This window comes from Mobula hypostoma, chromosome 8 (genome assembly GCF_963921235.1).
Source record: "Mobula hypostoma chromosome 8, sMobHyp1.1, whole genome shotgun sequence".
Lineage (NCBI taxonomy): Eukaryota > Metazoa > Chordata > Chondrichthyes > Myliobatiformes > Myliobatidae > Mobula > Mobula hypostoma.
Window position 1 is genome coordinate 70,229,702 of NC_086104.1, and position 27,398 is coordinate 70,257,099.

At 43.0% G+C, this 27,398-nt stretch overlaps 1 protein-coding gene across 1 annotated transcript in view; it reads left to right on the plus strand.

The window, feature by feature from the left end:
• Nucleotides 1-8,372: 8,372 nt before the first annotated feature.
• The window catches only part of cep68 (centrosomal protein 68), a 47,032-nt gene continuing 28,006 nt past the window's right edge, over nucleotides 8,373-27,398 (plus strand). Inside the window, exons 1-2 of the mRNA XM_063056107.1 lie at nucleotides 8,373-8,571; nucleotides 25,476-26,984. Of these exons, the coding sequence (XP_062912177.1) occupies nucleotides 25,485-26,984 (1,500 nt within the window). The 5' untranslated portion in view covers nucleotides 8,373-8,571; nucleotides 25,476-25,484. The remainder of the gene's footprint in view (nucleotides 8,572-25,475; nucleotides 26,985-27,398) is intronic.

Sequence of the window (27,398 nt, forward strand, 5' to 3'; positions counted from 1 at the left end):
GGGGGGGGGGCAGGTGATAGGCAGGAGAGGAGAAGATGTAAGAAGCCAGAGTGGAAAATAGAAGAAGGGCTAAGGAGGAGGGGAAATAAAAATTACTGGAAGGAGAAATTGATGTTCATGCCATCAGGTTGTAGGCTATGTAGACAGAATATGAGGTGTTGCTCCTCCACCCTGAACGGCCTCATCGTGGCAAAAGAGCCAGCCATGAACTGACGTGCCGGAACAGGAATGGGGATAGGAATTAAAATGGCTGGCCACCTGGAAATTCCACTTTTCGCAGATGGAGCAAAGGTGCTCGAGAAAGCGGCCACCCAGCTTAGGCTGAGTCTCACTAATGTAGAGGAGGCTGCGTCGGGAGCACCAGGTACAATCGAGCTGAAGAGCTGCCTCAGCTCTTGGGGCCCTGAATTGAGGTAATGGCGGAAGGGAATGGCAGGTATAGCATTTCCGTGGCTTGTGGGGATATGTGCCAGTAGGGAGATTAGTGGGGAGCGATGAATGGACAAAGGAATCACTGTGGAACGCAGAGGGTGAGGTGAGGTAACAACATGTTTGGTGGTAGATCCTGGTGAAGATGATGGAAGTTGTAGAGAATGATGTGTTAGATGTGAAGGCTCGTGGAGTGGTAGGTAAGGACAAAAGGAACTCTATCTCTGTTAAGATGGAGTGAGTGTGGTTGTCTGGGAAATGGAGAAGATGTGAGAGAGGGCAGCATCAATGGGATGGAAGCGAAACCCTGTTCTTTGAAGTAGGAAGACATCTCTGATGTCTATGGAAGGAAAATCTCATCCTGGGAACAGATGTGGTGGAGATGAAGAAACTATGAAAATGGAATAGCATTTTTAAACAGTGTTGGAAGAGGTATAGTCAAGATTTCTGTGGGAATCGGTAGGTTTATCTCCGGAGATGGGGACAAGAGTGATCGAGAAAGGGGAGAGAGGTGTGAGTAATGACCAACTGAATTTAAGGGCTGGGTGGAAGTTGGAGGCAACGTTTATGAAATTGACGAGCTTAGCATGGGTCATGAAGCAGCACTAGTTTAGTGTCAGTGTAGTGCATTAACAAGATTAATGAGTTCAGCATGGGTGCATGAAGCATTGTTGAAATTAATGAGCTGAGCATGCGATTGATGAATTTGATGAGACTGAAACTGATGAAAAGAAATCTGACTTCTTTTTATCAATTATAAACGTAATACACTTTTCTGGGTGTAAATAGTTCTTAAATATTGTGGAGTAGCTACCTTTGTTATCACCTCAGCCAGTGTGTCACTGGGGGTGAGGTGGGCAAGGGATCTGGTTCCCTTTATCTTAAATGTACTTCCTTTATTTATAAAAGCCTATGCTCAGGGAAAAAGTTCCTCATTGTCTGCCCTATCTAACATAGCTATTATTTTGTTTACCTCACTCGGTCCAACCCTCAGCCTCCTCTGGTCAAAGGAAACAAACCCAACCTATCTCGTTTCTCTTTATGGGTGAAATGCTCTGTCCCAGGCAATATCCTGGTGAATTTTCTCTGCCCCATTCCCAGTCCAATGACAGTCTTTCTGTAGCATAGTGATCAAAATGTACTCAGTTGTAGCCAAAGTCATGTTTGATGTGGGTGTACCTTAACCTCATCGGTCACATGTTCTGTGCCCTAGTTAATAAGGACAAGAATACAGTATACCTGCTGAACTAGAAGAGAATGAGAAGAGAAGAGAGATGAAGAGGGCTGCAGGAGGTTCCACCGATAGAGGAATTGAGACAAAATTCTGAGGACGCAACGGAGGTACCCAGACGGTCTGTTGCCTCCCAGGTGCCAGGGTCAGAGATTGTCTCAGATCTGGTCCACAGCATGCTAAAGGGGCAGTGGGAACAGCCAGAAGACTTGGTATATATGGTATCTGCACCAAAGACATAGGTAGAAAAGGTGAGGAGGACCTGAAGAGAGATTTTAGGGAGCCATGTTGAAAGCTGAAAAGCAGACTCCAGGGAAGTAATCTCTGGATTGCTGCCTGTGCCACATGCCAGTGAGGGTAAGAACAGGATGATCTGGCAGATGAATGCATGGATGAAAAACTACTGCAGGGGACAGGGCTTCAGATTTCTGGATCATTGGGATCTTTCCTGGGGAAGGTATGACCTAAACAAAAGGAATGGGTTATTCCTGAACCCGAGAGGGGTGAATATCCTTGTGGGCAGGTTTTCTAGAGCTGTTTGGGGCAGGGTTTAAGCTAATCTGACAGGGGAATGGGAAATGGAGTGATAGGGCTGAAGATGGGGTAGGTGGATTACAAGCAAAGGCAGTGTGTAGTGAGACTGCTAGCAAGGAACGGCCAATGATTGGGCAAAGTTGCAGTGAACAGGATGTTGCAATGTAAAAAGGGGACAAATTAGAAAATATAGGATGAACACAGGAGTGAAGATGCTATATTTGAATGCACATAGTATACAGAATAAAGTAGATGAACTTGTAGCGCAGTTACAGACTGGCACATAGATGTGGGCATCACTGAATCATGACAGAAAGAAGATCATAGTTGGGAGCTTAACATTCAAGGATACACATTTTATATTGAAAGTACAGGCAGGTAGGCAGACATGTTGGTGTGGCTTTTTTGTTAAAAATGAAATTAAATCATTAGAAAGAGGTGACATAGGATTGGGAGGTAAAGATCATTGTGGGTAGAGTTGAGGAACTGTAGGGGTAAAAAGACACTGATGGGAGTTATATACAGATCTCCAAATAGTAGTAAAGATGGGCTTTACAAATTACAAGGGGAGATAGATAATGCTTATCAAAAGGGCAAAGCTACGATAATCATGGGGATTTCAATATGCAGGTAATTGGGAAAATCAGCTAGGTGCTGGATCCCAAGAGGGGGAATTTGTAGAATGCCTACAAGATGGCTTTTTAGAGCAACATGTGGTTGAGCCAACTAGGGGATCAGCTATTCTGGATTCGGTGTTGTGCAATGAACTGCAATTGATTAGAGCTTAGGGTAAAGGAACCCTAAGGAATAAGTGATCATAATATGATAGAATTCACCCTACAATTTGAGGAGGAGAAGCTAAAGTCAGATGTTTCAGTATTACTGTAGAGTAAAGGGAATTATAGAGGCATGAGAGAGGAGTTGACCAAAATTGATTGGAAGGGAACACTAGCAAGAACGACAGCAGAGCAGCAATGGAGCAATTTGGAAAGTACAGGATAGATACAAACCAAAGAAGAAGTATTCTAACGGTCCGAATGCACAACTGTGGCTGATAAGAGAAGCCAATGAGGGCATATAATAGAGCAAAAATTAGTGGGAAGTTATAGGATTGGGAAGCTTTTAGAAACCAACAGAAGGCAACTAAAAGGTCATAAATAAGGAAAAGATGGAATATGAAAGTAATCTAGCTAATAATATTAAAGAGGATGCAAAAAGTTTCTGAAGATATATGAAGTGTAAAAGAGAGATGCTAGTAGATATTGGACTGCTGGAAAATGATGCTAGAGAGGTAGTAATGAGGGACAAGGAAATGGTGGATGAACTGAATAAATATTTTGCATCAGTCTCCACTGTGGACACTAGTAGTATGCCTAAAGTTTAAGAGTGTCAGTGGACAGACGTGTGTGAACTTGCCATTACTACACAGAAGGTGCTTGGAAAACTGAAAGGTCTGAAGGTAGATAAGTCACCTGGACCAGATAGTGTACACCCCAGGGTTCTGAAAGAGGTGGCTGAAGAGATTGTGGCAGCATTAGTAATGATCTTTCAAAAATAAACAGATTCTGGCATGGTTCCAGAGGACTGGAGCATTCCAAATATCACTCCACTCTTCAAGAAAGGAGAGGGGCAGAAGAAAGGAAATTATAGGCCAGTTAGTCTGAACTCAGTGATTGGGAAGATGTTGGAGTCAATTGTTAAGGATGTGGTTTCAGGGTACTTGGAGGCACAAGATAAAATAGGCTGTAGTTCACATGGTTTCCTCAAGGGAAAAATCTTGCCTGACAAATCTGTTGGAATTCTTGGAAGAAATAACAAGCAGATAGACAAAGGAAAATCAGTGGATGTTGTTTATATGGATTTTCAGAAGGCCTTTGACAAGGTGCCACACATGAGGCTGCTTAACAAAAGTTAGGAGCCGATGGTATTACAGGAAAGATACTAGCATGGATACAGCATTGGTTGATTGGCAAGAGGAAAAGAGTGGGAATAAAGGGAGCCTTTTCTCATTGGCTGTTGTTACTAGTGGTGTTCCACAGGGGTCTGCATTGGGAGCACTTCTCTTTATATTATATATCAATACTTGGATGACAGAATTGATGGCTCAGTGGTCAATTTTGCAGATGATACGAAAATATCCCCAGTGGGCAGGTAGTTTTAAGGAAGCAGAGAAGCTACAGAAGGATTTAGACAGATTAGGAGAATAGGAAAAGAAGTGGCAGATGGAATATAGTGCCGGGAAGTGTATGGCCATGCACTTTGGTAGAAGAAATAAAGGCATAGACTATTTTCTAACCGGAGAGAAAATTCACAAAATCTGAAGTGCAAAGGGACTTGGGAGTCCTTGTGCAGGATTCCCTAAAGGTTAATTTGCAGGTTGAGTTAATGGTGAGGAAGACCAATGCAATCTTACTATTTGTTTTGAGAGGACTAGAACATAAAAGTAAGGATGTAATCTTGAGCCTTTATAAGCCAGTTTTGGGCCCCTTATCGAAGAAAGAATGTGCTGACATTGGAGAGGATTCAAAGGAGGTTCACAAAGATGATTCTGGGATTGAAAGGCTTATCATACGAGAAGGTTTTGATGGCTCTACGACAGTACTCAATGGGATTCAGAAGAATGAGTGAGGATCTCACTGAACCCTCTTGAATGTTGAAAGGCCTCAGTAGAGTGTATGTGGAGAGGATGTTTCCTATGGCGAGGGAGTCTAGGACCAGAGGACACAGCCTCAAAATACAGGAATGTCCATTTAGAACAGAGATGACAAGGGAGTTCTTTAGCCAGAGAGTGGTGAATCTGTGGAATTTGTTGCCACAGACAGCTGTGGAAGCCAAGCCACTGGCAGAGGTTGATAGATTCTTGACTAACCAGAGAATGAAGGGATATGAGGAGAGGGCAGGAGATTGGGGCTGAGAGGGAAGATGGATCAGCCATGGTGAAATGATGGAGCAGACTCGATGGGCCAAATGGCTGAATTCTGCTCCTTTATCTTATGGACTTAGTTTATGTTGTTCTGATTGCATTCTTTCTTATATAATTTTAATTTATATTTTCCTTATAAACATTATATCTTCAATGCTTGTGATACTCTTGTAAGTTTTTTATTGTGCTGGTGTATATGTGCATGGCATGTGAAAATAAACTTGACTTTGACCTGTGTTTTTGCCTTCAGGTCAAAGGGGCATGTACACCAAGTCCCTTTGTTTTTCAATACTTAGGGTCTTAGCATTTATTGTGCATATTCTAGCCTTACTATTTGTCCAAAATGCATGTCCTCACATTATTTAGAATTAAACCACATCTGCCATTGCTGTCTATTTTACCAACTCATTAATATCATTATGTATTGAAAGACTACCCTCCTCAGCTTCAACAGTGCCATCAAGTTTTATGCCATCTGCAAACTTACGAACTATACCTGTTGCATTCACATTCAGAATGTTAAGACATAAAATAAAAAGGTCTCTTCATTAATCCCTGCCTCTAATCACCAAGCCAGAGTCAGATCTAATTTAGCAATTGACCTTGATCCCATGGGTACTAAACTTTTTAATCATTGTCAAAGGCCTGGCTGAAGTCCATGTAGATTACCTCAACTGCAGCATATACATTAACAAGCTTAGTTTCACTTAAGTTTCCTCTTCCAAAAAAATCAGTAGTGTATCACTAGGTATGTATATACTGTATATTGTCAGAGTGCGTGAAGGAAGAGTATGTGGAAATTGTTTTACTTAATGTAAATGTAGGTCACCTACAAATTAATATTTTCTTTACCAGACTGCAATGGTTTTTCCAGTGTCGCTATTTGTCCTTCAATAGTGGCTTTTGAGAAAAGCATTAGTCAAAGATATGAAGAATTGTTACAAATTCATAACTATAGAACCTTAATTGTAACATTACTACATGCATTATTTTCATTCTATCTAACGATTGTAAGCAAGAAGGAATCTGGTGAATGTGAAAAATCTAAAGCTGTTTTCAAATCTTATAACAAAATGCAAAGAAAATATAATGAGGAAATTCAATTATTGATAGGCTCATTTCAGAAGAATGCTTTTCAACCATAGAAGAGTCTATATCTCAAATGATTCCTAATGAGAACGTGAGTGGAATTTCCAAGGAAAATTCAGTCCAGTGCTTAATACAATACTCGGCACCCTTTATCCTGTCAATACACCCAGTCTTTGATCAAATAACTAATCACTGCCCATTGACTTGACACATTTTTCAGTAATTTAGAGGTGTTGGGACTTTGGGAGTAATTAGGTGTCTTTCTCTCTGTAGGGGGAATGCTTACATCTCTTAAAAGACTGCTATAATTTTGATTTTCTGCATTTTGCTTTTTTTTAAATCAGCATTAGTTTTGGTTAAAGGCACAGTTCATACATTTAATTAACAAAATGTTGTGGTGCTTTTTTCTTTATTAACAAAAATGCAATTAAGTAACACTTTAGGTGGCACAGTAGTTCAGGTAGCAGAGCTTCTAGCTCACAGCATCAAGGACATGGGTTGAACCCTGACCCCTGGTGGAGTTTGAACTTCCTCTCTAAGATGCTGTGGATTTGAGGGTCTGTAGATCCGCCTGTATCACCTTCTCCACTTTCCTCTTGCCCCAAAGACTTGTGGTTTGGGATGTTGATAGCAACTCTGTGTGTAGGTGAGTGATAGAATCTGGGGGGAGGGGTCAATGGGATTGTGAAGAGAATAGTATAGGATAGTGTAAATGGGTGCTCCATAGCCAACATAGTCCTGTGACTAGAGAGGTCCTTTCTCTGGAAGGTCTCGATCTTAAACAATGACAGTCCAATTTCCCTCCACAGAGATGCTGCCTGACCCAATTTCTCCAGCATGTGCAGTTTCTTACAGCATCCATTTCTCCAGCCTGTGTATGTCTCCTTGGAGTTTATTACCAATTTTCTTATAATTTGTTGCAGCTCCAGGTTTTGAATCATCTGCAAACTCGAGAATTGTGTCCTGTACACCCAACTCTAGGTTTGTTTTAAACCTAATTTACAAGGATGTTGCCTGGATTGGGGGACATGTCTTATGAGAATAGGTTGAGTGAACTCGGCCTTTTCTCCTTGGAGCGACGGAGGATGAGAGGTGACCTGATAGGGACGTATAAGATGATGAGAGGCATTGATCGTGTGGATAGACAGAGGCTTTTTTTCCCCAGGACTGAAATGGCTAACACGAGAGGGCACGGTTTTAAGGTGCTTGGAAGTAGGTGCAGAGGAGATGTCAGGGGTTCAGTTTTTTTACGCAGCGAGTGGCGAGTGCGTGGAATGGGCTGCCGGCGACGGTACGTATGTGTTCCGCACAGCATTGTGGGCCGAAGGGCCTGTATTGTGCTGCAGGTTTTCTATGTAATGTCCATGTATGGACACTGGGGAATCCCACTGCACACTGCAGTCCAATTTTATCTTTCGCTCTCTCTTGTCCCTTCGCTTATCTTCCGACCCTTCTGCTGTAGATTGTTTTTTATTTCTCAGGCTTCAGTCATGGTGATAAATCCAATAAGCGGCACCTTATCAAGCGCATGTGTCCACTGATTTCTGGCAAGGACAGATGCTGGACCAGTTACGTCTGGTGTACTTACTAACAACCAAGTCCAGCCCCTGGCCTTCACGTGTGATTTAGAGACCAACCGTTTCTACTGATAGGAGAAAGGGCAAAGGTGGGTTACTGGCGCCTTAGGAGAGTCGCTTCAGGCAGATGGGGCTCGTCAGCCGTGGTTGGCAGCTCATTTGGGAGAAGCAAAACTCTGATCTCAAACCTCGGCTGCCTTGCGGCTATTTCCACTTAAGGGGAAGGTTTCGAGGGTCAACCCCACTAAAACTCCGGGGCTGGAGTCCCTTTGAGTTCCACGCAGACTGGCAGCTCCTGTCACGCCGCTGGTGCCGGACGGTCTCTGCCGTTCATTCGGACTTATCGGCTGCATGCTCTCCATATCGAACTGCCCTAGCTGGAGTATCATGTCGACCCCACAGAACTCGCTCACAACCACCCTCCGGTCGGAATGAGCATGCGCCAACGAGCCCTCACCCTGAAAGGGTCGCGGCGCAACAGTTTGAAGCGACTGCTCTGATTGGCCGGAACCATGAGCCGCTTTCTGCACTCCAATTGGTTGAAACTTGCGCTCGGCCCACCTCCTGCTCTTTGTTACATTTTCCTCGAGCGGCCGGGGCTGGCCCGGAAGCGAACGGGGCACCGGAGCCGGAGCCCAGCCGGGTGGGTGGGGACCGAAGGCCAGCGCACTGAGCACTGGACAGCGGCGATGCATTGGGGAAACTGGAGGTACTGACCATCAGACCAACGGAGCACCAGATCGTTACACCGGAAAGCCCAGTATCAGGATTGGCCTCCATTTGTGTGGGTGAGTACGGATCACAGTTTTCACCAGAGCAGTATGTAAATCGTGGTGAAAACTCCGTGTCTGTAAAATGCATGAACCTTCCTCTTTTTATATTTATGTTTTACTTTTTATCGCTGCTATTTTGTGTATGGATGTGAGATTTAATGGTTCATACTTTTTGTTTTGATTGCTACCAACACAACCACTGTACTTAGAGTAATTCAGACTGGACATCTAGATTGATGTATTTTTTCTATTCCTTGACTTGTAAACTTGACTTCCTCCATAGTCATTCAAATGAAACATACTTAAAAGATCTGAACTGTGACTTAAGTTTGGACTTTGGGTTTCTGAGGTACTTATGGAGATAAACTTTTCTTCTTTAGTTTTCTGCAAAGGGAAAAGTTGTCCAGTAATTTAATGTAAATGCCACTTAGAGTTCAGAATATTTGCAGCCACTGGCAGGAATATATGATGTTTTGTAGCAGCCCATTATGTCTTGTTGAGCTAATGGTTTGAAAACAGATGATTGTTTCTGAATCATGTTAACTGTAACTAACTGATTTAAATAACCCTTTTTTAATGGAATGAAGTATTTCCAGGATCTGATTGAATATTGTCTAACTAATTGGCCTCTTTCCACTCAATGTGCTTTTTTTGGACAGAGACTGGAAGCTTGATCAAGAAGTTAGGCTGTATGGAACAGCTAGAGTGTGGAGACAGGAAACTAGAGGGTTGAGGAGAAAATTCTAGAACTTGGAGCTTAAGTAGCAATGATTAAATAGCAACAAAAAAAGCAATTCTGGGATTGGTGTTGCGCAGTGAACCAGATTTAATTAGGGAGCTTAAGGTAAAGGAACCCCTAGGAGCCAGTGAGTGATCATAATATGATAGAATCCACAATCTATTCAGCCACCTCTTTCACAGTTCCAGGGTGTAGTCCATAGTTTTTTATTCTTGCCTTTATATTCTTTGTTGTCAAATCCCTGCTGACCCCTATGAATTCCTCTCATCTCTTCTGGTCCTACAAATTCCAGGATATCTGCACTCTGAGGAGTGGTCAGTGGTGTCTTGATTGAAGTTGCTGTGTTATTGACAATGGTGCCTTCACCTAAGGCTCAAGGTTTGGAGTTTTCTGAACTTCAGTCACTATTTCATATATATGTGTTGCACAGTGTTGGATTTTTGCCTTCATATATAAATCTTTATGTATAAATGTTACTCTAATGCACAAATGCTGAGGAGACTCCCCCTGAATGGAGAATATAGAGTGCCAGTTTTCAGTCTCACCTCTTTGGAACGCTGGGTGGTGGTGTGGAGGAGGTAAAGTTCCTTTCCAAGTTGTTGCAAAGCTTCTTTCCAAGAAAACAGTGGGAGCTTGGGAAGAGAATGCTGATGTTTTACCAGCAGCTGCCCACTTTGAGGCTCGAATGCAGACCCTTAGTAAAATTGACACACAATGAGTCTGAGTGAGGCAGCCAACCAAAAGGTCTTACATTTATGGACAGGCAGTGATGAAAATTAAGTCACAATGAAGGAGGACTTTGAGTAAAGACCATCAACCAGGTTACCCACAAATCTTTTCTGTGGTTTCCCCCACTTGAGTGGAACGGTGGAAAAGCAGGTAGCCACTTTGCTGACTGTGACCAGTTGCCCTGTTCACCACGGTGACTGTAGTCAGTCTTTTTGCCCAAGGCCAGAATTCTGACTGCCAGGAATGGTTTTGCCACATCACCATTAATATGCAGCGTGGGATCTGTACTTGCTGCACTGAAGGGTGCTCTGACGTGGACTAACGGCACTATGGTTCTCTCTGTATATGAAGGGTGCGTGCCACTCATTCTTATCAGGTAGGAATGACGACACTGACAGATAGGAACACAAGGAAGTGTGTTGTCTTTTTTTAAAGTTGTGCATTTGATTTAAATTTTATTTGTTTAAAAAAAACATGGAGGAGCATTCCATCTGTGTGTAGCCCTGTACTTCATCTGCTGAAAGAAATCGCCCAAGGAAAGTTTATAAGATGCTGATGTTTATGGGAGTCCTCTGGAAGTTCAAACTTTTTGATAAATAACTCAAGTATAAGAAGAGCCAATATATAGTCAATGGATAAGAATGCAGTTTCAGTAGGCACCTAAGATCGATCAGACTAACTTTGTAACCATTTTCTCAATGAAATTTCTTCAGGGAAAGGTAAGTGATGCAGATGCTGGAATCTGGAGCAACAATGAGCTGCAGGTCAACACACACAAAATGCTGGAAGAACTCAGCTGGTCATGCAGCATCTGCGGAAATGAATAGACAGTCGCCATTTCAGGCCGTGATCCTTTGTCAGGATCGATAGGCTGGAGGTGCTGCCTGGCTTGCTGACTTCCTCCAGTATATTGTTTGCTGTTTCATCATCCTTGTCTGTCTGGTCTTTGATTACATTTCCTTTGCCTATAAACTAGTCACTTATTTAAAGTGCCTGCTGATTTTCTTCAAGGCAAAAGCCTACCGGTGAAGTAGTCCTATTTTCTTTGAGTAAAATGGGAGCCAGCAGTTCATTGTACTGTCTCAATCTGTATGCAGCAGAGTGGACCCCTTCATTGGGTGCAAATGAGTGTGATGATATAGTCAAGGAGGTCAACATTTTGCAGAACCTTTTGAAGTTGGGAAAGAGGTATAACTAGATGGAGACATTGTGAATTCCTGTGGGATGTTATTTGGAAAGGAGAGACGAGCGTGACATTTTTCTGAGTTGTTTGGTATGATGGGAGAAAGAGTTGAGGGAGAGCTTTAAGGGCAGGAGGGAAAACCAATCTGGAGATGACAAAAGAGGCAGTGTGAAGCTTTCAGTGGCCATAATGGCAAAGAGGGAGATGGGTGAAGTTAGAGGTGAAAGTTGTTGAATTTCTGGCCCAGCACTATTTCGTGTACTAAAATAATGCTCTCTTGGACAGCACTGTAACTTCCACCATCCCAAAGTCTGCAGTTTGTAACTTAACTTGGATCTAAATCCTCTGCCTATCACCATTTGTACTCATTGGAAGGTTTTATCCTTTTGTTTCAAATCCCTCATTGGTTTCTTATCTCTATCCCCAAAAGCAAAAGATTTTTACTCATGCAAACTCTGATTTCTTGTGTTTCTGTGACTTCCATTGCCAGTTTAGCTACTTGGCCATTGTATTGGGATTCTCAGATTCTCCACCTGTAACATTGCCTGTGGGCAAACCTTTAATTGTCTGGTCCGATATCCTTAGAAACTTTATATATGACTACTCCAGGGAGCTGCTTTAGATTTTCTTTTTGCTTAAGTGAAAGTGATTGTGTGCAACCTGTGGAATTTGGGTTAATTCTGAAAGGACTCATGCCTGTAATTGAGCCGAGGAAATCAATAATCCTAGAGCCAAATGGGGATCAGTAATCCTAGAGCTAAAAGCATATTGATGAGAGTGTAAAACAATATGGTTAGTAGGATTTGTGATAACACTCCATTGTTGTGGAACATGTCACTGCATGTTTCCACTGGCACTGGGTGAGTGAAATTGTCCTTAAATAATTCATCTAAGAGGCAGGAAAATGGACGTTTGACGAGAGAATTCTTCTTCTCATTTTGTACAAATCATTACCCAGCTGGTGACGATGCTGGGAAATGGGGCTACCCATTTTGGTTGGATGTATATCTGGAGCTGTCAATGTAAGATCTGTTCCTGTTACTTCCCCTTTCATTGGATTCCTGACATGCTCAGACTGGCATGTAGCTTATCCATGTCCATTTTCTGTTCCTTAACAAATTGGAAGTGTTCTGATCGGTCAGACTGAGTCATAGGGTTATACAGTATGGAAACAGGCCCTTCAGCCCAACTCAGCAATGCTGACCCAGTTGCCTGCCTGAGCTAATCTTATTTTACCCATACCCCTCTAAATATTCTCCATTTCTGTACTGTTTAAATGTCTCTAAAGGCTGTAATTTTATATCTGCCTCCAACACTTCCATCAGCAGCTCATTCCACATACGTTGCCCTCTGTAGGAAATGTTGAACTTCCAGCATGGCTTTGTGAGGGTCAGCTCGTGCCTCATGAGCCTGATTGAATTTGTTGAAGAAGTGACAAGACAAATTGATGAAGGTGGAGTGGTGAATCTGGCGTATATCGGTTTCAGTAAGCTGTTTGACAAGGTTCCTCATGGTAGGCTCATTCAGGAGGTTTGGAGGCATGGGATCTAGGGAAACCTGGTTGCCTGGATTCAGAATTGGCTTGCCCTCGGAAAGCAGAGGTTGTAGTAGATGGAGGTATTCTGCCTGGAGGTCGATAACCCATGGTATTCCATAGGGATCTGTTCTGGGACCCCTGCTCTTTGTGATTCTTACTCATGATTTGGATGATGTAGTGGTAGGGTGAGGTAGTAAGTTTGCAGGTGACACAAAGGTTGATGGTGCTGTGGATAGCGTAGAAGGTTGTCGTAGGTTGCAGTGGTACCTTCATAGGATGCAGAGCTGGGCTGAGAGGTGGCAGATGGAGCTCAAACTGGAAATGTGTGAAGTGATACACTGTGGAAGGTCAAGCTCGAAGGCAGAGTTCGAGGTTGATGTTAGGGTTCTTATCTGTGTGGAGGAACAGAGGGATCTTGGGGTTCATGTCCATTGATCCCTCAGAGTTGCTGTGCAAGTTGCCAGGGTGGTTAAAAAGGCCTGTGGTGTTGTGGCTTTCATGAGTCAGGGGATTGAGTTCAAGAGCCACGAGGTGACGTTGCAGCTCTGTAAAACCCTAGCTCGACTACACTTGGAATATTGTGTTCATTTCTGGTCTCTTCATTATCGGAAGGATGTGGAAGTTTTCAGCTGGGTGCAGAGGAGATTTGCCAGGATGCTGCCTGCATTAGAGAGCATGTCTTACAAGATAGATTGAGCAAACTAGGGCTTTTCTCTTTGGAGTGAATTAGGATGAGGGGTGACTTCATAGAGGTGTCTAAAATGATAAGAGACATAGATAGAGTGGACAGCTGAAGACATTTTCCTGTGATGGAAATGGCTAATATGAGGGGGCTTAGTTTAGGGTGATTGAAGGAAAGCATACGAGGATATCTGAGGTAGGTTTTCTTTAGAATGTGTAGAACGAGCTGCCAGAAGTGTTATTAGAGGTATTTAAAAGACTCTTAGATAGGTACATGGATGAAAGAAAAAATGGAGGGCTATTTAGGAGGGAAATGTTAGACTGATCTTAGTAGGTTAATAGGTCAGCACAACATTGTGGGCCTAAGGTCCTGTACTGTGCTCCACTGTTTTTTTGTTCTATATTTGTTTCAGGTCATCTGTAAATCTTTTCCCTTTCACCTTAAATCTATGCCCTCTAGTTTTGTACTCCCCTACTCGAAAAAGTGTGACCTTTCACCTTCTCTCTGTCCTTTCCTCTATATCAGGTCATTACTCGGCCTCCTCTGCCGCAGGGAGAATAATCCCGGGAGAATAAGGAGAATCCAGGGAGAATAATTCTATCTTGCCTCTCCTTAAATCGTGAGCCCCCTGGTCCTGGTATCCTTGTGAATTTTTTTTCTGCTCTCTTTCCAATTTAAGGACATCCTCTAGCTGGATGTCCACAACAGTGTACAATTTTCCAAGTGTGTTGTTACCAATGACGTACAGTTGTAATGTGATATCACAACTCCTGTAATCAGTTCCCTGACTAATGAAGGGACACATGCCTCACACCGCCTTCAATGTCCTGTCTATTTCTGCCACTACATAGGAACTATGTACCTGTACCCCTAGGTTTCTCTAACCTGCAACACTCTCCAGGGCCCAGCCACTTATTGAGTAAATGATTTAACTTTCCAAAGTGCAACATTTCACATCTGTACAAGCTAAATTCTGTCTGCCATTCCTTTGTCCACTATATCACCAGTTTGGGGGTCATCCACAAATATCAACCGTGCCGACTATATTCCCATCCAAATTGTTAATATGAATTAGAAACAGTGGACCCCACACCAATACCTGTGACAACACTGCACACAGGCCTGCAATCTGAACAACACCACCCCACCACCACACTCTGACTCCCACCAGCTAGCCAGTTATGTGTCCAATTGTCTAGCTCATTCTGGATTCCATGTGATCTGATCTTTCAGACATGCAGGACTTTAGTCTCTAAGCTCTGCTCTCATTAATCATCTTGGTCTCCTCTTCAAAACAAGCCCCTTAATCGAGTTTGTGAGATATGTTTTTCCAAACACAAAGCAATGCTGACTGCCCCTAATCAGTCTTTGCCTTTTCAAATACAGGTAGATTCTTCTAAACTCCAGTGAGTACAGGCCTGGAGCCATTAAATCCTCCTCATACGTTAACGCTTTCATTCCCAGAATCATTATCGTGAACCTCCTCTGGACCCGCTTGAAGGCTATCTTTTCTTAGCTAAGGGGCCCAAAACTGCTCCCATTACTGCAAGTGAGGACTGACCAATGCCTCATAAAACCTCACCATAGCATAGCATCCTTGCTTTTGTATTCTAGTCCTTTCAAAATGAATGCTAATATTGCATTTGGCTTCCTTACTACCAACTCAACCTGCACGTTAACCTTTAGGGAATCCTGCAGAAGGATTCCCAAGTCCCTTTGCACCTCTGATTTTTGAATTTTCTCCCTGTTTAGAAAATTGTCTGCACTTTTTATTACTTCGACCAAAATGCATTACCACACACTATATTCCTATTGTCATTTCGCCCATTCTCCCAATCTGTCCATGTCGTTCTGCAGACTCTCTGCTTCCTCAACACTACCTACTCCTCCACCTCCCTTCGCATTGTCTGCAAAATTGGCCACAAAACCATCAATTCTGTCATCCAAATCATTATATTGACATATAACATGAAACGTGGTCTCAATACTGCCCTCTGCAGAAAACCGCTGATCACCGGCGGCCATCCAGAATTTAATGGCAGTCTAGCAAGGACCCTTCATTTTCAGTATTGTTCATGGGTAAATTTCATACAATAAAGTAATGGTTTGAGGTTCTCAGGGTCAAGTAATTTAAGAGTAGGATTAGCCTCTGCTTGATGGACTTGGTGACTATTTTACCATCGTTGTCTTGGGCAGATGTCAACCAACGAATGAAAATTAAACTTTTAATCTTTACTTGGATGAGGCGTGATTTGCTTTGGTCTTTATTTCAGGACATTATTGAACGTTGCACTACTTAAATCGACATATGATCAACTCGGCCTGTTACTGGCCTCGCTCACCTGGCTGCTGGCATTCTGAGAATTCTTGATGTTTCTCAGTGGTCACCCTGAATGGTGGCAGGCGAGTCTCAACTTGTTCTAGAAGGATCCCTGCAAAGGAAAAGTCATTGTCCTGCTGTTGCGAAAAGAAAATCTTTTGTGACCGCTGGTATTCACATAAGCATTAGAACTTCTTTCTTTGCCGATTTAAGAGCACAACAGTTCTTTCTGCTAAAGCTGAAGAAAATATATATGGAACTGCTTTGGCATGTGGCTGCTTGGCAACAGAATCCTCCATAACACAACAGCTTTGTGTCTTGCCAGTAGCCTACCAATTTATCTGCAGGTTTCCATGCCTTCATCCTCTAAATCAACAGTTGGGGTTGACTCTTAGCTATCTCAGTTCATGGGCTGCACACATAAATTGCTGCAGGAACTCAGCAGGTAACATGGCATCTGTGGAAATGGATAGATAGTCAATGTTTCGGGCTGAGACACTTCATCAGGACTGGAAAGGAAGGGGGAAGATGCCAGAATAAGGAGTTGGGGTGGGGAAAGAGTACAAGCTGGAAGGTGATAGGTGAAGCCAAATGGGTGGGGGGGGGGAATGAAGCTGGGAGATGATAGGTGGAAAAGATAATGAGGAAGGAATCTGCTAGGAAAGGAGAGTTGCCCATGGGAGAAAGGGAAGCGGGGGTACTAACAGGAAGTGATAGGCAGGTGAGGAGAAGAGGGAAAAAGTCAGAGTGGGGAATTGAAGAAGAGGGAAGGGGAGGGAAAATTACTAGAATTTGGAGAAATCGATGTTCATGCTGTCAGGTTGGAGGCTACCTAGATAGAATATGACATGTTGCTCCTCCAACCTAGGGAGTGGTGTCACCGTGGCAGAAGAGGAGGCCACGGACTGACATGTCAGAACAGGAATGGGGATTGGAATTAAAATGGTTGACCACTGGGAAATCCCGCTTGATGCAGGTGTCACCAATGTAGATGAGGCTGCTTCGGGAGCACAGGATACAGTAGACCACCCAGCAGATTTGCAGGTGAAGTGTGGCCTTGCCTGGAAGGATTGTTTGGGGCCCTGAACGCAGGTAAATGGGCAGGTGTAGCATTTCTGTTGCTTGCAGGGTTATGTGCCAGGAGGGAGGATAGTGGAGAATGGACAAGGGAATCACGGAGGGAACGATCCCTGCTATTGTGTATTTAATATTTCAGTAGTATTTGAGTAAATGTATTGTTTGATTAAGCATTCTTAATTTAAATAATTAATTACAGGGTCATATTTTAAAAATATGTGAATTGCATACATCATGACACTACCATGTCATACACGTGCACCTTGCTTTAAAGTTATAAAACAAAACTCAGACCAGTTACCTCCAGGCTCCTGTCTTTTACTTTCAATTAAGTTTGTTTTGGAGTTACAAAAAATAACAGTGGTGACGGATAAGTTTTAAACAAGCCCAAGATGGCTACCTATGTGTTGAAGCTCAGCAAGGCGTTCAAGTTTTTAAAAAAAAAAGAAAGAGCAGCACATGTTTCTTCAGAAAAGGAGGTCGGAGATGACCAAGGTTTATTTTTAAAAAAGCAGAAATTGGACAAATTTATGAGTTCATAAACAGTGAGTACTAAGTGATGATAATCATTAAAAAAAAGAGCAGGAAAGATTGGCGTGTTCAGTTGCACAACAGAAAACTGGAATTTGTATACTGAGTAAATTGAGCAAGTGAAATAGCCAATGAGAAATGAGTAGCAGTTTGAGTGCATTGGATTTAAAGGCATACAGTTTGCTTAGAAGTTTAAATGCTTCAACCAAACAAGCGAAAATCAATCCTGCCAAAGGGTTTCGGCCCAAAACATCGACTGTACTCTTTTCCATGGATGCTGCCTGGCCTGCTGAGTTTCTCCAGCATTTTGTGTGTGTTGCTCAGAGTTCCAGCATCTGCAAATTTTCTCTTGTTTGAAGTTAGCTTTGTTAATATTGTGAAAATAATGCAGGAGCATTTAGAACTGAAACCATTGTTGATTGCAGAACTCTTTTGGTTTCATAAGCAGAATCTAAAGGAAGGGGAATCCATTTCAGTGTAGATGGTTGAAATGAAGAGATTGACCCTGGGCATTGTCAGTTCAGTAATGGACTTAATGATACACTGAGAGATCATTTCGTTTGTGGAATCTTAAAAGAAAGCATTCAAAAATGGCACCTAACTGAAGCACAACTTGCAGTTAAAAGAGATGTGTTGGGTGCAGAGCATCATGGGGTGCTTGATGAGGAGAAGAACAACTTTATCCCTGTTATGGTGGCGAGAAGATGGAATAAGTGCAGATGTCCAGGAAACGGGTGGGATCAGCGTCAATAGTGGAGGAAAGAAGACCCCATCCTTTGAGTATCTTCAGTGTCCTGGAAAGGAAAGACTTATCCTGGGAACAGATATGGCAGAGATAAAGGAACTGAGAAAAGGGAATGGTATTTTTACACGAGACAAGGTGTGAAGAGCTATGGTCAAGATGGCCATTGGAACCAGCAGGTTTATGAAAGATGTAAGTAGACAGCTTTTCTCCAGAGATGAAGACAGAGATAGAGAAAGGAGAGAGGGGTGTCAGAAATGGACCACATGAACTTAAGGGCAGGGTGGAAGTTAGAGGCAGAGTTAATGAAAGTGACAAGCTCAGCATAGGAACATGAAGCAGCACCAATGCAGTCTTCAGTGTAGTGCAGGAAGTTAGGGAACATTATCAGGGAAGGCTTGGAACGTGGACTGTGTACGTATCCAACTAAAAGGCAGGCATAGGTGGGGTCGATGTGGGTGCCCATGAGTTTGGAGAAAGTGGGAGGAGCTGAAAGAGAAATTGTTGAGGGTGAGGACCTGTTCTGCCAGACGGAGGAGAGGGCTGGTGGAGGGGTATTGGTTAAGTCTGCTGTTGAGAAAGAAGCGGAGAGCTTTAAGGCATTTTTGATGGGGGATAGAAGTGTGTAGGGACTGGACATGGTAAAAATCGAATGGAGTGTTATTGAGGAGAGCAAGTGCGTGGGCAGTGTGGTGGATGTAGGTGGGAAGGGACTGAACCAAGCGGGATAAAGTGGAGTCGAGGTGTACAGAACGAGCTCAGTGGGGCAGGAGCAAGAAGAAGCAATGGGCCTTCCCAGACAGTCAGGTTTTTGGATCTTGGGGTAGGAAGTAGAGACGAGCAGTGTGGGATAAGGGAATTATGAGGTTGGTGGCAGTGGATGGGTGATCTCCAAAGTCTTGGTTGGTAATGGTGAGGGAAACAATAGCCTCATGGTCCTTTTCAAGGGCTGAGTAAGAGGAGATATCTGAGACGCTGCCTGGCCTCACCGAGGTAGAGGTCAGCCCGCACCCCTTTTGTCTGCGGGTTGGGATGGTGAGGTTGGAATTGGTATGGAGAAAGTTGAGGTCAGTGCATTCAGAGGTGGTAAGCTTCGAAGAGGAACATTCAAACATTACTCCGAGCATCTGCAGAATCTCTTGTGTTCAGTTCACGGGCTGTTGGGAACAGACAGTAAATTGCTAGTGATGTCTTGTGCAGTAAAATTTGGCTGGGTAATGCTGATTGGAGTGGAAGGCCTGTGAAAGTTATTCCACAGATCACAGTCCAAAGCAGACAAATGGCCTATAATGTGTTTCCTGTGATTGACAGCATTATTTGAACTGGGATCTGAGGAGGGAGTATTTGAGACAGGAATCGAAACTAAGCAAGCCTTCTCATTGTTACACTTCTTCAACCTCTGTCAGTAACACAGAAGCACACAAAATTCTTGGATCATAATACAATGTATTGTTGCATATCAGTAAAAGAAATTCTTATGAGATACTAATTCACTGCCATACATTAAGTATTACATCTTTTAAAAATAAGCTCTCTCAGTCATCCTGGAGAATATTTATCTCTTGGTCTATGGTAGCAGTTTTAACATTTCATCCAGATGTCATCGCCTCGGTCTATCTCCAGTGTCTCAGTACTGGAGATGTCTGCTTAGGCTTTGTGCTTGCAGTGAAATCACTGTGATGTTTATAATTCCTTCATGAAGTAGGACAGGATATGGTGCTGGATTGGGTACAAAGCTATGAGATGGTGCACCAGGCAGCGTTACGGATAACTCTGGACACCACATTAAGGATATTTTATCTTTGGAGTCAGTAAGAACGTAGAAGGAATTTTTTGAAGAAGTGATGTGGGGTTAGTGTACATGGTTTGTGTTGATGGTTGCTGTGGACTTGATGAGCTAAATTGCCTATTTCTGTGCTGTATCTCTATATGACTTTGAAATCAAAGTTTAAAGTACATTTATTGTCAACGTATGTATACTATCTGCAACCTTGAAATCCCTCTCCTTACAGGCAGCCAGAAAAATAAAGAAACGCAATAGAACCCATTGAACCCGTGGGAACCCATGAACCCAATATAACCCATTTAAAAAGGACTGTCGGGCACCCAATGTGCGGGGAAAAAAGAACACATTGTGGCAACAATAAAAGTGTATGGCCCTCTAGAAACAGTCAGATTTAAACACCAGTGAATTCCCTTGGGTCTTGGCATAAAATGTGGGGGAGGGGTGGAATAGACATTGTATCACGCACATCAAAATGCATGCATCTCAGAACTTCACCAAGCAGTTGCAAATCATTGCACTTTCCAAACAGTGTCTCGGTGTAGTATGTTACGATGCCAGAATTGTCAGCTTGTATTATCTAGTTCATGGGCAGTTCCAGCTCCTCAGAAGAGGATGGCAATCTTGGGTCTGTGCCCTAGTCTTAAGGGCTTGCTTAGACCTTGCATCCAGAAGTCCTTTACTTGTTCCAGCTGGAAAATTGACCTCTGAATGGGATCACAGCTTCTGTCTTTCCCAGATCCGATGGCAGGCGTCACGTTGCTCTGATCAGCTCCAATCAGTGGCTGCTCAGCAATGAGACAGAGACTTGTGTTGCAGAAGGAAATATGAAGCCTGTTTGATAAAAGGGAAAGAATGGCCTATCACTGATCCGTTGTATTGTTCAGTCAAAGTTTCAGTCATTTTGTTACCCTGTTTAGTTTCCTGGCAACCAAAGCAAATGAGCCCTATTAAAGTTCAGAAATTTCACTCCTGGGGTTGTGTATGGATTCTTACCAATGTTGCTTAGCGAGCTTATGGTCCTTGTACTGGCTTTCTTTGAAATACTAATGCGTAAGTGAGTAATGGGATAGCTGGAAGGATATTCTGGCTTCTAATGTTCTATGGCATGGATACTCTGGAATTTTCTAATCAGGAGGATTGTGGAGGCTTGATTGCTGGAGATATTTTAGAAGAGAGATCAATTTTTGTGTGATTAGGGAACTGGCACAGAAGAGGAGCTGAGCCTTTGAGCACATCAATCATGATCATATTGAGTGCTGGGACAGGCTTGATGGGCTGAGTAGCCTACTTCTGTTTCGATGGTTACAAAACACAGCGATTATTTGCACAATCCTTTCCAATTTCACAGTATTTGCTTAGGACGGTGAGATCTCAGCTTCTGATCAGTAACTCCAATATTAATTTAGAATTTTGTTTCCACCTCTTCAGAAGTGTTGGTCATTTTTGCTGGAAAGGTCTCTTCATGACATCAGTCTTTGAATATTGCTGTCCACTCTCTTCTCTTCCTGCTAGGATGATTGCAAACTAAGGAGTTTTGCTCTGAATTAATCTTTCCTTTGTCCAAGTCTGCTTCCCTTGTCTGTCTTTTCATCCATCACGGTTTGAATCTTTCCCCCGTAGCTCAGAGTTGATTAGTGCTTCTAGTCTGTTCCAGATGTTGCTTTGGTTTTACATGACAGTTTTTGACTTGATTCCCCCAGATGACAATTAAAATGTGTTTCTTTTAATTTAGCGGTGTCGCCCTCCAAATAAAGTATTAAGTTTGGCCCTGTCTTCCCTCCTGGTGAACATGGAGGATTCCATAGCATGGATTTGAAGAGAAGAGGGCCATTCCTGGCATCCTGGCCAATATCTGTCCCTCAGTCACATCAAACAAAGCCTTGGTCAAATTTCCTGTTGCATTGCTATTTGTGGGAGCTTGCTGTGCAGTGATGGACTGCACTGTTCCAGTAACGACTTGGATGTGAAAGTGCTGGACAAAAGCAGAATTTGTTTTCGTTTATTGATTTGCTTCTTCCAAGTCCTGCCTGCATCATATTTGCTGTGTCCACTAGATCCCAAATCTGTGACCTTCCACCTCTGCCCAGATCTCAAATATGATAACAAGTAGTTCCCTTTCAAATAGCTGCATTGAATGCTAAAACACTTTTGATGGAGCAATCCGTGACTAATCTCTGTGATGGGCATTTCCCCCATTAACCCCCCTCTCCCCCCACGTGGGTCATATTCCAGCTTTCAATATCTTTCTCTGGGGGAGGGGAGTCTTTCAAGCTCTGTATTGAAAATTATTTATTAATGTCCTCATACCACTGACATATTATGAGAAAATAGTTCCTCTTCACTACTTAAAATCTTTCATTGTTTCAAAAAAGAGATCCTGTTAAAAGTTCAAAATAGATTTATTGTCCAAGTATCACCATATACTACCCTGAGATTCATTTTCTTGCAGGCATTCACGTAGAATGAGGAAATACAATAGAAACAACTAAAAACCAAACATAAAGACTGACAATCAGTGTGCAAAAGAAGACAATCAGTGCAAATATTTTTTTTTAAGTAAATTAATAATACTGAGGACGTGAGTTGTAGAGTTCTTGAAAGTGAGTTTCATAGGTTGTGGGATCAGTTCTGAGTTGAGGTGAGTGGAGTTATTCAGGAGCCTGAACTTGGTGGTGTGGAACCTAAGGCTTCTGTATCACCACCTTGGTGACAGCAGTGAGAAGAGAGTATGGCCTGGATGGTGAGTGTCCTTGATGAATGCTGCTTTCTTATGGCAGTGTTCCTTGTAGATATGCTCAGTGGTGGGTCAAGCTTTTCCTGCGGTGGACTGGGCTGGTCAGTGAAATTTCTTCTCCACTGCTGCAGGAAGAAGCTTCAGTTTGTGCTATTTCACTCTGGCTCTGACTTCTCAAGCATAGGTTTTTAAGTGCCTGTTGCTCAAGCCCCTGCTCCCTCTTTTCTGTGATCAATAACTTCTGCATTGTGTCCCCCTATTTCAAGTTCCAGTGATCTCCAGCTCAGTTCGATTTCTTGTTGTTCTGATTTAGTCCTAATTGGTGCTATATCTAGTATTTCTCAAACTAAATCCATCTATTGTGAATATATGTTTCCTTGCTGTCAGCTATGTAATATGTCCCAAGTTATATCCTTAAGTTTAAAAGAAAGCTTTGTCATTTTATCCTGTATAACTTGTTTATGTTCGAGCTTAACGTAACAATTAGACAACTTGATACCTTAATTTTGCTCCTCAGTTTGGATCATTTGGCCCATCGAATCTGCTCTACCATTTCAACATGGCTGATCCATTTTCCCTTTCAACCCCAATCTCCTGCCTTCTCCTTGTATCCTTTCATGCTCTGACAAATCAGGAGTCTGTCACTTCTGCCTTAACTATACCCAATGACTTGGCCTCCACAGGCACCGTGGCAACAAATTCCACAGATCCACTCATCTCTGGCTAAAGAAATTCCTCATCATCTCCATTCTAAAAGGGTGCCCCTCTATTCTGAGGCTGTGTCCTCTTGGTCTTAGACTCCCCCACAATAGGAAACATCCTCTCCACATCCACTCTACTGAGGTCTTCCAACATTCGATAGGTTTCAGTGAGGTCACCCCTCATCCTTCTGAGTTCCTGTATTAAGTCATTGCTGATATTTTGCTCAATAGATACTTTACTCTGCCTTTGTCTTGTGATTCCATTAATATTTAAAAATCTGTCAATCTGTTACAAATAGACTCAGTGACTCAGCCTTCACAATTGTTTTTGGTAGAGAATTCCAAGAATTCCCCACCCTCTGGATGAGTTAATTTCTTCTCTCTCGACCCTGAAAAACCAGCTCCTTATTTTGAGGAGACAGCTTGGTTTCTGGAATCCACCACCAAGCTAAATGTCATTATTGTGCTCATTATTCACTCAGAATGTGGAGAAGCTTAAAGCATTTGGGGAGAATGGCTCAGCTAAGTGCTGTAAACTTGTTAGTTTACAAATTGTGCTCTTCAGAAATATTCCTGATTTGTATACATATTTGTTTAATGAGTTCATGGGTTGAAAGTTTCAGATTTTTTTTCCCTCTGACAATTAGGCCAGAAATATAATAGATGGAATTGTACTGGGTGGGAAGAAGATTGCACAGAATTAATTTATTGGAGCTGTCTGTGACTGTTTTGACTGTGACAACCTTGATTCATCCCAAAGGAAAGCATTAAGTGCTTCAATCTCACCAACAGGCACCAGGACCTCGCCTGGCTGGCGGTGAGAGGGGCCCTCCCAGTCAGATCCCTCCTGTACGCCCGGAACATCGTCTCCGCACCCCACTGCCCACGGGAGGACTGCAGTGAGGAGGAGTCTGTGACCCACCTCTTTGCACACTGTCAGTTCGCAGAGAGGGTGTGGAGGAGGATGGACGGGCTGGTGTCACGTTTCATCCCCAGCAGCTGCGTAACACAGGACTCTCTGATCTACGGGCTGTTCCCGGGGACGCACATAGAGACCAGCATCCGGTGCTGCTGGCAAATCATCAACTTGGTGAAAGACGCTCTTTGGTCGGCCTGAGACTTGATGATCTACCAGCACATGGAGATGTCCGTGGGAGAATGCTGCCGACTGGCACATTCTCAGCTGCAGGAGTACATGCTGAGGGACGCACTGAAACTCGGTGCAGCCACCGCAAGGGCCCGATGGGGAAGGACCATGGTATAGGTTTCCTCACCCGCGGGAATGGGGGGGATCGGGTGGCGGGGAGTATACCCCTCAACAATGATGTGGTAAGGTGAACAAATGGAGTGCCACGTGGGTGGCCATAAGTATGGATATGTACTGACTATAATGGAAACTTATGTAAAGGATGGAAAGCTGTTGAATGGTTTATTGTATATAATTTTATTTTTGAATAAAGTATATTTTGAAATTTAAAAAAAAAACTGTGGAAGATAGCAGAAGCTACCAGTACTTAAATGATGGGACTTTGGAGCAAATCTGAAAGAAAGATGTCTGAATTGCATTTGCTCACAAAAAAAAATGTCTAGGACAAATCTGCAGATGATCAAAACATGTCTGTCGGCCAATGGCAGGTGCCCAATCAGTTTAGGAGCCACAGTTTAACCTCGAGATCTAAATGGGTGAGAAATATGAAGGTTGTATAAATTAACTGTTGTGCTACAGTGTTGCTTAAACTTGTTATTAAATTCAATATAGGACAAGTCAAGGGGGCTTATTGACTGTCTAAAGATCAAAATCCCACATTAACTTGCTGCTGTTGAATTTTAAAAAGTTTTGTTTTAATGAAGTGTTCCATGTACCATTCAGAACATCTCAGAGCAGTTTGTAGCCACTGTTTGAAATCACTATGCTTATGTGAATCTCTCTGTCTCTGTCTCTCCTCATTTGTTTCTTTTTTCCTCGTGTTTACTTTGTTTTTAAATGGCCAGAAATGCTTGTTATCTTTTAACCCTTGTTGCTCTTCCATTGCCTCCCTCCCCAGCATGTTTCTTTTGTGTTCATGATGTTCTTTAAGAAAACTGTGATTCAATGAACAATATGAGACTTTATTTCTTTTTTGGCAGTCTGTATTTAATAACTACTTCAACATTTCAGTTTGTTGACATGCAGGAGAAGAATAGAAGATATTCCATTCCAGCCTCTGGTAATTTGTCCAAACTGCTACAGCCACAAAGACTGAATGCCAAAGGAGCCGACTCCCTGGCTAATGAGCCAGTCCGGCCTTTCTCGCCATCTTCAGTTTCTCAAACGAGCGGACCTGCGGCTAAGTTTGATCTGCCGGTGACGAGACACAACTTTGTAGCCATGGCACTTCCCAAGAGCAATGAGAATGAAGGACTGAACAGAGGAAGGGACCTGTCCACACCAAAATACCATACTCGTTTGGATACTTCCACTCTCTCTCGATATATGCCAAAAACAAAGACCGCATTGAGCACTGAAGATGTACAATTGTACAAACATACATCATCAGACCAATTTTCTAATGGATACCACACCTCTACTGACCTTAATACTGAACCACTACATGGAAAAGAAATGTTGCCTTGCATATCGGAAAGCCGGGAATCCAGAATTCCTGATTATTTTAAAACATTTAGAGATCGGACTTTGCCAGATTGGGATCCTGATGAGGAATATCAGGCCTTGCTTGACTTCACCTATCCCTTAAGACCATTGAATTTTACCTCGAGGGACTTGTCAGATGGTGACGATCTGTCTAGTGGGTCATATTTTAAGGATTCTGGCATTATAATTGATGGTCCTTTGCTGCCCACTGACAATACGCTAACGTCAAAGAGTACGTTGCCATTTCCTGCTTACCAGACAAGCAGAAGCAATGCTGCTAATCGATCCCGAGCTGACAGCAACCTCGGAGAATCTATTGTAGCCCCTCGACGTTCCTCCAGTCCTTTGCCTTCGTATAACCAGCCTTCCTATTTGACATCAGCTCCGGCCTTAAAAGCACAACCATCTCCCAGATCTTTCACTGAGCAGTCCAGAATCAATAAAGGACAACTTTCAGACAGTTTGATCAACAGTACAATCACATCTGATTGCATGCTGACGAGTTCTATTACCGATTCTGGTTTTCTGTCCAAGAATTCAAGCGAAGACATTGTCGACCACTTAATATCTGGAGATGATGCAAGCAGCTTCTTATCCACGGCACAGATTCTTCCCCTGAGTAAAGAGTGGGAGAGCGATGAAGAATACCTGAGGCTTCCACATAAGCTAAAAGAGCTGGAAGATTTAGCTCGGCAACTGGAGAATCTCACTGCTCGCTTGGGTGAGTCTGCTGATATGTCGGAAGGAAATGTAGTGACCACGAGTGATCTGGACATTCTTAATGGAGGTGTTCAAGACAGCTTCCCTAATTTTGGTAGCAGCTGTGACTTCCCTCATTTGCATTGCCAACAAGGAAGCGAGCTCATTAACACCCTCGACTCTACAGAGAATGAAGATGTAATCATGGAATTGAGAAAGGTCACTGAATTTATAAGGAAGCTTGGCCTGTGCCCTGGTTCACAGTTAACTAATCAGCAGTTCCCAGAGGTCACAGAGGAGAATCAGAACAGTGACTGCCTTCTTGCTCAGATACAGGTAAAACTTTACACTTTTCAACAGCTTCATACTTTAGTCACCAGCTGACAAATTTGTACATAGGTGTCCTCAAAGTTATTCATCGCCTTAAATATGGAATGAATATAAAGCTTGAACAGAGGGTCTGGAACAGTTTGAATGCTTCTGATACAGGGGTTCTACATAAAATGTCGAAGATCCCTTTTCCCACCACCACCACCCCCCCCGCCCCCACCACCACCACATAGATACTGCTCAACCTGCGGATTGTTGGTTTTGATGGGCAGAGTCGAACGTATGGACCAACAGTGGTCTAACAGGGATCTAACTGGCAAGTATTGCTTTGGTGCACAATTTTGCTCCATCAAAGGGCTGAATAGGTTTATGAAAGGGAGGCTTTAGCAGAATATAGCTACTTCTGAGTGAAACTTGATA